At 37.8% G+C, this 11983-nt stretch overlaps 1 protein-coding gene across 8 annotated transcripts in view; it reads right to left on the bottom strand.

The window, feature by feature from the left end:
* LOC105470390 (cilia and flagella associated protein 44) overlaps nucleotides 1-11983 on the bottom strand; it is a 150139-nt gene that overhangs the window by 83344 nt on the left and 54812 nt on the right. For all 8 annotated transcript variants that reach the window (XR_011620348.1, XM_011722332.2, XM_071092407.1 and 5 more), the window contains 2 exons: nucleotides 5939-6100; nucleotides 4502-4744 (listed from right to left, as the gene is read on the bottom strand). Coding sequence is in view for 7 of the 8 variants with exons in the window: in XM_011722332.2 (XP_011720634.1) it covers nucleotides 4502-4744; nucleotides 5939-6100 (405 nt within the window). In the remaining variant the exon portion in view is untranslated. The remainder of the gene's footprint in view (nucleotides 1-4501; nucleotides 4745-5938; nucleotides 6101-11983) is intronic.

Genomic DNA, 11983 nt, shown 5'->3' with positions numbered 1-11983 from the left:
CATGCTTGGCCCCAAGTGTCTATTGATGACTGAGTATATAAGCAAAATACGGTACATACTTAAAATGGAATATTATTCAGCCTTGAAAGGAAATTCTGACGTATGCCGCATCATGGATGAAACTTGGGGAAATTATGCCAAGTGAAACAAGCCAGTCATAAAGAGACAGATACTATATAATTTCACTTATTTGAGATACTTAGAGTAGTCAAAATCATAGAAAAAGAAAGTAGAGTGATGGTTGCCAGGGGCTGAGAGAAGGGAAGATCAGGAGTTATCATTTGATGGGTATGGGAATTTCAGTGTGACAGGATGAGGAGGACAGTGGAGACGGATGTTGGTGATGATGTCACAACATTGTGAATGCATTTAGTACTACTGAGCTGTACACTTAAAAATGCTTAAGATGGTCAATTTTATGTGTCTTTTACTTCAATAAAAAACAATTGGAAAAACAAACTTTAAAATAAAAGACAGTTATGAAGCTGGAACAGAGATCAGAAAAAAATAGGCTAAAGCATGGAGAGAGAGAAAAAGGATGGAAAATCTTGAATGATGTAAGATACATAAGGAACATAATGAGAAGGATGTAATACATATGAAGTTGGGGTCCTAGAACAAGAGAGTGAAAAGATAGGCCAGAAGCAACATTGTGGTAGATAACGGCTGAGAATTTTCTAAAACTGAAGAGAGATGTTGAAATTTAGAGTGCTACAAACTGCAAACAAAATAAAAATGAAGAAACTACACCTTTTAACCACGCATGTTGGCACATGCCTATAATCCCAGCTACTTGGGAAACTAAGGCAGGAGGATCACTTGAACCTGGGAAGTAGAGGCTGTAGTGAGCCGAAATGTCACCACTGCATTCCAGCCTGGGCAACAGAATGAGTGAGACTCTGTCTCAAAAACAAAAATAAATAAATAAATAAAATCACCTCTAAAAGAAAAGTAAAAGAATGTATAACTAATAATCTAGTAGAGGAAGAAAACTGTAGAAAAAATTACCCAATCACTCAATAGAAGGTGGAAAAGGGAAACAAAAGAAATTTAGAACGAGTGTGACAAATAGAAATAATTACTAAGATGGTAGATTTAAACTAAAATATATCGGTAATTACATTAAATATAAATGAACATAGTACTTTTTAAAAAGATAAATATAATCCTATAGGATTCTTTTAAGCCTAACCATATACTGTTTACAAGAGACCTACTTTCGATATAAGGGTATCAAATAGTAAAGGAAAGAGAAGGGTCCTTAATAACTTCAAGGTTTTGGCATAGTAACTACATGGATGATTGTCTCATTTACTGAGATGGAGATGGAGCAGGTTTGTATGGGACATGTATGGTTTAAAAGTAATGTCTTGGACAGGTTAATTTTGAGGGCCAAGGAGCATTGTCAAGTTGTATATACAAGTCTAAGTGGAGGGGAGAGGTCAGGACTAGAGATAAATATTTGAGATTCACTGGAAGATAAGTGATATTTAAAGTCATCAGACTGTGTAAAGTTACCTTAGCAAGAATGAGGGGGCCCAAGGCCACACTCTGGAGTATTTCAAACTTCAGAGCTTGTTCTGCACATGAGAAGCCAGCAAAAGAGGCTGAAATGGAGTGGCCAGAAGAGTGTAATGTCTTAGAAGCCAAGAGAAGAAAACATTCGAGAAGTATGAGGGATCAACTCTGTTAAATGTTCCAAAAAGTCAAATGGACAGAGAATTGACCTCTGAGCTTGTCATCATTAGTGAAGTGATGGAGATAGAAGCCCTGCTGGAAGGGACTGAAGTCAAATAGGAGGTGGATAAGTTAAGCCAATGATTACAGATGATTCTTTCAGTAATTTTTTATGTAATAGAGCAGGGGGGCAGAAAGAAAGAGAGGTTAAGGAAATATAATTAAAATTAGTACTAGAGCATGTTTGTATGCTCATGATAATAACTGAATAGAAAAGACAGAAATTGATGATACAGGAGACCAAGTGGTTTATCTCAGGAGCAAAATTTTTGAGAAAATGAGAAGGGATGGGATCAAGGAGCTCTTGGGAACAGTGTCCTTGGAGAGTTGCAAGGGACTGTTCTCCAATTATAACAATAGATAAAGCAGACAAAAGGTATAGAGATCCCTATAGGGTGTTACATCTAATTGAGACAAGAAAAGGAAATTCCATCTGCTTTTATTTTTTTCTGTGAAATGTGAGATGAGGTTATCATTGAAGAGTAAGAGAAGGTACAAAATGTTTGAGGGGAGAAGAAAGACTTAATGCAATAATTTGGAAAGTGAATATGGCTGGGCAGTAGAATCGGCTGCAGTGTGAGTATTGATTTGAGGACTGCAGTCATTACTTCAAAATGAGATGGGTTTTTCTTCACCATTTGTTTGGCTGCAGGCACAGAGTTGTCAAATTGTTGGCTCAAGTTTTGCTACCTCTGTTAACTATACTTTAACCTTGTTCACCAGTGTAGCTTAATGGTTAAGGGTATGAACTCTGGAGCTAGAATGCTTGAGTCCAGATCCTAGTTTCACTTCTCATTAGTTATATGGCCTTGGATAAAATGCCTAACATTTCCATGCCTTGGTTTCTTCATATATAAAATGCAAAAAATAATAGCACTTATTTTATGGTTGGTTAAGTAAATTACTTAGAAAAATACCTGGTACAGAATAAGTAGGTTGTCATATTCAGCAAATGAAAATAAAGGTCATCTATTAAATTTAAATTTCAGACAAAAATATATAGAGAGAGAGATATAATATCTATCTATCTATCTATCTATCTATCTATATATATATATATTTTTTTTTTTTTTTGAGATGGAGTCTTGCTCTGTCACCAGGCTGGAGTGCAGTGGCACAATCTCGGCTCACTGCAACCTTCACCTCCTGGGTTCAAGTGATTCCCCTGCCTTGGCCTCCCGAGCAGCTGGGACTACAGGCATCTGCTACCATGCTCGGCTAATTTTTTGTATTTTAGTAGAGACGGGATTTCACCATGTTGGCCAGGATGGTCTCAATTTCCTGACCTCGTGATCCACCCGCCTTGGCCTCCCAAAGTACTGGGATTACAGGTGTGAGACACTGCACCCAGCTAAAAATAATTTTTAGTGTAAGTATGTACTATGTAATTTTACTTGGAAACCCTAAGAGTAAGTACTAAATATGCGTGGGGTTTTCTGTTTGTGTTTTGTTATTGTTGTTGTTGTTGTTGTTTGAGATGGGGTCTCACTATATTATACAGGCTGGTCTTGAACTCCTGGGCTCAAGCAATCTTCCCACCTCAGCCTCTTGAGTAGCTGGGACTACAGACATGCACCTCTGCCCCTGGCTCAAATATGTTTGTTAAATAATAAGTAATTTTTGCATCTATATTTCCAGGACACTGGAAATTTATTGCATTGTATTACAGTTAATTGTTTCTGTACTTCTGTCCCTCAAATGAAGACTTCCTGGAGAGAGGAACCATGTTTTCTTTATCCCTTTATCCATTGAACTCCATACAATAGTAGTCATTTACAATTGTTTTATAAAACACAGAAGACAGGCAGAAAGGGTAGAGGAACTAATACATGACGTCCTATGATGCCTCCAGTGCTATTTTCCATCCTTCTTTCTGCTTGCCTCCTTAGTAATACAAAAGATATAGTTCTAGGAAAAGTTGAGGAGGGAAAAAGTCAACACTCATCACTCCTTACAGCAACAGTCCTTGGCTAGTCAGTGCACTGGCCTGGCTAAAGACCTAGGACCAGTGATGAATTAGTAATGATCTTCCACATACACTTTTGTGAATTTTTTTTTTTTTTTTTTTGGTGGATGAAACTGAAAATTGTGACAAAATTATAATGAAGGAAATCTTGCTTTGTAGTAGATCAATAAAATATTTCAGGCAAAGAGTAAAAAATGTATAATTGGAGAATGTACTCCTACAGCATTGTGATAGGCCCTGATACTTTCTTCCTAATATCCATTTTTCCCTTCTTCCTTATGAGCCAAGTTCTGGTTTTGTTCAGGGTGGCAATTAGACCATCTGAAAACACTTATCTTCCTAGACTTGCATGTGACCACATAGCATAGTTGTAGATAATGAGAAGTAAGAAAAGTCTACTGGATAGTACTGCCATGAAAGCTATTCTTTCCAAAATTAAAAAACAACAGTCTTGGTTGGAAAAACCCCTAGCCTTTTGCCTTTCTACACTTGATCCTTCTCCACTTTGACCTGCCTGGAACATTATGATTGGCAAGCAGATAATAGATAATCTATAGATTTATCTGTACAATTATCTGCACAAGTAGACATATAAAAAAGATGTTAAGATTATTTTAAAACAACTGTATCCCACATTCATTCACCAAAACTCACAACTTCAATAGTATTTAATAAATGAAATCTAAAAAAAAATAGATAAGTGAAATCTTAACATAAGAGCAAGAAAGAATGAAGTTACAATAACTACAAACTATATTGAAATATGATTGAGGTAAAAATTGTTACATTGTTACCTACCAAAGAAACCCAGAACTTCCCTGGCTCCGAGTAAAATCCACAGAGGATGGGAGAGGGGGTTGATGGAATAAATATTTCCGGTAAAGGCTCTTCTTCCTCCTCCTCCTCTTCCTCCTCTTCCTCCTCCTGAAATTCTTTTTCTCCATCTTCTCCCATCTCTGCTGCTAGCTTGTTCCTCCTTTCTTCCCTTATTTTTTCCTTCAACTTCCTTTGTCTCTCCCTCTTTTCAATTTCTATTGATCTCTTTTAAAAGAAACATTAAGTAGGTATAAAAACAATTATGACTCATTCGTTCATTTACACCATTGGGGATGACAATGAAAATAGAAAGATACACAGCTCTGTAAAAATAGTATTTAAAAATACTCACCAATGTGAGAATATATTTTTTATCATTAAAACTTTTAAATCATTGGAATGACTCATTTTTGTTCTATCCCTATTAATCTTGGTTTTACAGAAATTATTTGGTCATTTTTTTCCTAATAGAGAAGCTAAATATAACTTCTCTTGGAGCCTATCACTGTTAACCCAGGAATTAGGCAGACTGAAAGAGTCCACAAGGAAAGTTGCTTCCAACTTTAGTAATACTGTGAGTTTGGCCTTCATCATCTATCAATTGTCCTTTGCAAAAGCCCTCTGACACTGGTATTTCCACCTCCCATCTTTTACCACTTCATTCTGTTCACCCCTCACAATTATCTTCCTAACTTACATGATATCATCACATCAATCCTCTCCTCACAAACTCACAATGGATCTCAATGGTCTAAAATGAAATGTCTTGGCTGGCATTTAAGGAGCCCCATGCATTGGTCACAGACTCTTGAAACATCCCTCCACAAATTGCCTACCTATATTTTATTGATCTATTCCTCATTTCTTGAAAACACTCATAACTCTGTGTTCTCTTGGGATGTTCTTCCAGCCTTTATTGCCATCGTCCTATTTTCACCTCTCAAAATTCCCCCTATTTTTTTTTCTTGAGACAGGGTCTCACTCTGTCACCTGGGCTGGAGTTCAGTGGTGCAATCATAGCTCACTGCAACCATAAACTCCTGGGCTCAAGCAATCCTCCCACCTCAGCCTCCCAAAGTGCTGGGATGACAGGCATGAGCCAATGTGCCTGGCCTTTCCTATTCTTTAGGTACCAAATGTCACTTCCAGGCAGTCATCTTTGACCTTCTCCAATATCCCTCTATCAGAATCCTCTCTCTTTTCTTCTGCAGACCCCTAAAATTTCCTTCTTTGCATTTTGATTTCCATATCTATTTACTATTGCCTTCTAATAGCTGCTTTCCTACCAGATTATAAACTTCTTAAGTTCCGGACCTATGTTTTATTCTTTTCTGTATTCCGTCAGCACTTAACACAGGATATTTTACATTCTAAGGAAAGGAAATTATTAGAAGATAATGCTTCAGTAATATTCCATACCAGAATCTTAGATTTGACACTTGAAAAATGGAAACATTTTAAGCACATGTCTTTGATTTCATAGGAGACTACATCATGATCATCCTCTTCTAGATTTATGGTTGGAAGTGGAGCTTCAAGAATATAGCCATTTTCACAGATAATTAGTAAAGTACTTTCAAGCTAAAAAAGAAAAATTGAACATATTTACATTTAGGCAAAATTTTTAAAGCATAGTTTAAAAAGATTATAAATAAAAAATATAATTACTATGTATATTAGCCATGTTTAAAACACACTAATTCCTCACTGCAGTTATTGGTTAAAAAGTCAAGTTTATTAATAATTATTATATAGTCATAAGTATTAATTATTGTTATATCATTATTAATAAGGTAATTATTAAAATTAGATTTACATTTGGTTCCCCTATAGATGCCATAACATATGTGATTCATACATATTTTCTGATTTTCTGATGAATATATGTGATTGTGAAACCTGTTAGCTGGAAGGGCCAAATATTAAAATTAGGACTGCCAAGGAAAGTCTGCGTGTGTGGATGGTGTAGTCAGTCCCAGCCTACTTTAATGGCTCATCCTCTCTCTGCCTCAGTTTAACAAATGTGGATGTTCCCAAGGTTTTTGTCCTCTTCCCTCTTCTCTCCCTCCATAAGCATTTTCTGGGAAATCTTACAACCTTCATTATCATTTACATGCAATTAAATTTCAAATTAATCTCTCCAGCCCAGACTTCTCTCTTGGCTTCAAAACCATGTATTTAATCATGAATAGGAAATCCCCATCTTGATATTTACAGATACATTATTTGAAATGTTTATTCATTTGGTTATTTCATCTACAATTATTTGTTGTGTGCCTACTATGTACTCAGCATTTTCTTAAGTGGTAGGGATAAATTTGTAAGAAGAAAAACATAATATCTGCCATAATGTAGCTTATCTCCAATGGAAGCTTGTAATTTAGCAAATCAGATAAATAAACATAAATTATAATTGCAGAAGTCCTGCAGAGGTGTCATAGAACAAGTAGGTTGTACAAAGCTTTCAGAGAAGGTGGTATCTGAGTTTCAAGGTAAAGAATATATAAATTATAATTACATAATGAGTTAAGGGAGGGTTTGAGGGAGCAAGCCCTCAAGGAAAACACCATGTGCAAAAGTCCTGTGGAACGTTTGCTTTTAAAAGAAAACTGTGGCTTGGATGGCATCACCTAGGGCAAAAGAACAGAATGAGAGGAGAGATTGGCAGAGCCTTAGGGAAACTTAATACTCAATGACTGAGTGAGGAAGACTGAGAAAGAATGACAAGATGTGGGAAAGGGAACCAGCGAAGCATAGTACCACAAAAGTGAAAGCGAAATGGTATTTCAAAAAGTAAGGACAGATTGATAGGATCAAACGTTGCTAAGAGGTCAAGAAATATAAGAACTAAACGTTAAATGGATATTATTGGTGCTTTTAGAAGAGCTGATTTGGTGGAATGATGAGACTAGAAGTCAGGTAAGAGCACATAAAGGAGAGAGTGATATGTAAGGAAATGGAGTCTGAGAATAGTCCATCCTTTTGAGAAAGTAGGCTGATTAGAGAGATAGGGTAGTAGCTAGGGGAGAATATAAGATCAAGGAAGTTATGTTTTGTAAGTGGGAGAGACAAGAACATATTTAAATACTGAAGGAAACAGTCCAATAAACAGGTATGATTAAATTTCTATGACAGAAAAGAGAAATAATGTAAAATATTGAAAAAAAACTGGGAGAGAGTAGAAACAAAAGGGCAAGAGGCAGAATTGGCCTTAAGTAGGAAGGGAGACAGCTTCTCTATTTTAAAAGAGGGAGGAGGAGCAGATGAATACAGAGGTAAATGGGATTTTCCGTTTGGTACTGGGAAGTGAAAAAGTTCCTGTCTGAGGGCTCCTAGTTTTTCTATGATACAAGTTTTGCTGAGAGTGAGTTGGGAGCAAAAGGCTTGAAGCTTTGTAGAGAAGAAAAGTTCTAAAATGGTCATCATATGTGAAACAGGGAGTTGATAAAAGCAATGTCATGGGATTGCTGAACCATTTTATGGATTATGTCGAGGCCATTTTAATCACTAAATTATAGAGGAGGTAATCTTCGTTGACATATAACTATCTCCAGCAGCCTTTGGCTCATCACTATAGGCCAATATAAATTAGTTGGGGGAAGTTCAGAGATGGACTTTTGCTTGATGGGTATGAAGAAAAGACAGAGGAATAAAGGAAATCAGGGCATTGGAAGAATGTTTTTGATCCTTGTTTATCTTAGTTCAGGCCGCTATAATAGAATACCATAAACTAGGTAGCTTAAATAACAGAAATTCATCTCTCGGAGTTCCAGGAGCTGGGAAGCCCAAGATCAAGGGACTGGCAGATCCAGTATCTGATAAGGGCATTTTTCCTGGTTCATTGATGGTGATCTTGTTGTATTCTCACAGGACAGAGAGAACAAACTCTGGTCTCTTCATCCCCTTATAAGGAAATTAATCCCATTCACAAAGGTTCCACCCTCATGACCTAATTACCTCAAAGGCCCCACCTCCAAATACTATCACATGGGGGATTTAGGCTTTAACATGAATTGGAGTGTCAGGGGGAGTATAAACATTCAATTCATAGTATTATTGAAATAAAGAATTATAAAATTTAAGCTGGACATGGAAGGAAATGAAGAAGAGAGAACTAATAAATTATGAAAAGCAAATTGTGAATGAAATACAGGTCCGTGTCATCAAAGAACTGCTTGGAGACAGAGTGGCAAATAAATTGTCTGAAAAAGACAAAGGGTGAAGTCAGAGTAAAGGCTAGTTTAATAGTTGACTTTTTTTTTTTTTTTAATTATACTTTAAGTTCTAGGATGCATGTGCAGAATGTGCAGGTTTGTTACATAGGTATACACATGCCATGGTGGTCTCCTGCACCCATCAACCCGTCATCTACATTAGGTATTTCTCGTAATGCTATCCCTCCCCTATCCTCCCACCCGCTGACAGGCCCCAGTGTGTGATGTTCCCCTACCTGCGTTCATGTGTTCTCATTGTTCAACTTCCGCTTATGAGTTAGAACATGTGGTGTTTGGTTTTCTGTTCGTGTGTTAGTTTGCTGAGAATGATGGTTTCCAAATCGTTGACTTTTTTTTTTTTTTTTTTTGAGACGGAGTCTTGCTCTGTCACCCAGGTTGGAGTGCAGTGGCATGATCTCAGCTCACTGCAAGCTCCGCCTCTTGGGTTCACACCATTCTCCTGCCTCAGCCGCCCAAGTAGCTGGGACTACAGGTGCCTGCCACCACGCTCAGCTAATTTTTTTGTATTTTTAGTAGAGTCGGAGTTTCACCGTGTTAGCCAGGATGGTCTCAATCTCCTGACCTTGTGATCCGCCCACCTTGGCCTCCCAAAATACTGGAATTACAGACGTAAGCCACCATACCCAGCCCAAAATAGTTGACTTTTAAGCTTGAGCTCTTATAGTTGTTATGTGCTCAATTGTGTCCCTTCAGAAAAAAATTCATATATTGAAGTTCTAACCCCCAATACTTCAGAATGTGACTACATTTGGGGATAGATCTTTAAAAGAGATAAGTTAAAACAGGGTTGTTAGGGTGGGCCCTTAATCCAATATGACTGATGTCTTTATAAGAAGAGGGGATTAAGACACAGACAACACAAACATAGAGATGACCATGTGAGAACATAGCAAGAAACAGTTGTCTGCAAGCCAAGCAGAGAGGTCTCATAAGAAACTAAACCGGCCGGGCGCGGTGGCTCACGCCTGTAATCCCAGCACTTTGGGAGGCCGAGGCGGGCGGATCACAAGGTCAGGAGATCGAGACCACGGTGAAACCCCGTCTCTACTAAAAATACAAAAAATTAGCCGGGCGCGGTTGTGGGCGCCTGTAGTCCCAGCTACTCGGGAGGCTGAGGCAGGAGAATGGCGTGAACCCGGGAGGCGGAGCTTGCAGTGAGCCGAGATCACGCCACTGCACTCCAGCCTGGGCGACAGAGCGAGACTCCGTCTCAAAAAAAAAAAAAAAAAAAAAAAAAAAAGAAACTAAACCTACCAACACCTTGATTTGGGGTTTCTAGCCTCCAGAATTGTGAGGAAAGAAATTATGTTGTTTAAGCCATCCACTTTGTTGTATTTTGTTATGGTAGGTCTAGCAAACAAAAACACAGTAATAAGTATCCAGTGGGTAGCTGTGAAAGTGTGTGGGCAAACTATAAAAATCATGGAAGATGAGGGAGTCAAGAAGTTCAGAGTCTGATGCTGTTTGATCAATTATCCACATGGTTAATATCTGATATGGTTTGGCTGTGTCCCTACCCAAAACTCATCTTGAATTGTAGCTCCCACAATTCCCACATGTCATGAGAGGAACCTAGTGGAAGGTAATTGGATCACTGGGGCAGGTCTTTCCTGTGCTGTTCTCATTATAGTGAATAAGTCTCACAAGATCTGATGGATTTATAAAGAGGAGTTCCCCTGCACAAGTCCTCTTCTTGCCTGCTGCCATGTAAGACATCCCTTTGCTCTTCCTTTGTTTTCCACCATGATTGTGAGGCCTCCCCACCCATGAGGAATTGTGAGTCCATTAAACTTCTTTTTATTTATAAATTACCCAGTCTTGGGTATGTCTTTATCAGTAGTGTGAAAACAGACTAATACAATATCATTCAGAATACTTGTTTGTACTTTTACTGGAGAGAAAGATAACCATATTCTCAAAATTCAAATAAAGAAGCAGGATCAACCAGGTGGTCAGATTATAGCAATGTAGAAAGAAAAGATGTTACAGGTGAATGACAAGGGCCTCAAAGAAACAGAGTTTATATTTTATGATTTTCTTTCTTGTTCAGAAAACTTCATTGTATGTGGTAAAAACAGAATTTGATCTATCCCAGAGAAAGTTGCATATCACTTGAGAAGAATGTGTATTCTACTGCTGTTGGTGGACTGCTCTGAACACATCTGTTAGGGCTATTTGGCTTATAGTGTTATACAAGTCTTCTGGGGTTTTGCTTTTTGTTTGTTTGTTTGTTTGTTTTGAGATGGGGTCTTGCTCTCACCCAGGCTGGAGGGCAGTGGTGTGACCTCAGCTCACTGAAACCTCCGCCTCCTGGGTTCAAGGGATTCTCCCACCTCAGCCTCCCCAGTAGCTGGGACTATAGGCATGCCACCACACCCAGCTAATTTTTGTATTTTTTTTGAGGGGGGGTTAGAGACAGGGTTTCACCATGTTGGCCAGGCTTGTCTCAAACTCCTGACCTCAGGTGATTGGCCTGCCTCAGCCTCCCAAAGTGCTGGGATTATAGGTGTGAGGCACTGTGCCCTGCCTCTGTTTCTTTAGTGATCTTCTATCTATATGTTTTATCCATTATTAGAAGTGGGGTATAGAAGTCTACTATTATTGTATTACTTTCTATTTCTCCCTTCATCTTTCTCAATGTTTGCTTTATATATTTAGGTGCTCTGAGGTGGGATGTGTGTATATATGTGTGTGTGTGTGTGTGTGTGTGTGTATATATATTTATATTTATATTTATAATTGTTATATCTTTCTGGTGGACTGATATCTTATTATTATAAGATGTTATTCTTTGTATCTTATGACAGTTTTTATGTCAAGTCTATTTTGTCTGATATAAATACAGCAATCCCTGCTTATGTTTGGTTACCATTTGCATGGAATGTCTTTTTCCATCACTTGCCTTTCAACCAAATTGGGTCTGATTTTTTTATTCATTCAACTTCTGTATGTCTTTAGATTGTTATAAGATATTATTTGCAACCCTGATGGTAACCTCAATGAAAAAAACATACAATGGATACAAAAGAAATTTAAAACATACCACCAGAGAAAATCACCCTCACTAAAAGGTAGATAAGAAGGAAGGAAAGAAGACCACAAATCAACCAGAAAGCAAATAACAAAATGGCAGAAGTAAGTCCTTACTTATCAACAATAACAATGAATGTAAATGGACTAAACTCTCCAAACAAAAGAAATGAGATGGCTGAATGGATTTAAAAAACAA

Source organism: Macaca nemestrina, chromosome 2 (genome assembly GCF_043159975.1).
Source record: "Macaca nemestrina isolate mMacNem1 chromosome 2, mMacNem.hap1, whole genome shotgun sequence".
Lineage (NCBI taxonomy): Eukaryota > Metazoa > Chordata > Mammalia > Primates > Cercopithecidae > Macaca > Macaca nemestrina.
The sequence above is the reverse complement of the archived record's forward strand: the minus strand, read 5'-3'. Positions and strand labels throughout refer to the sequence as shown.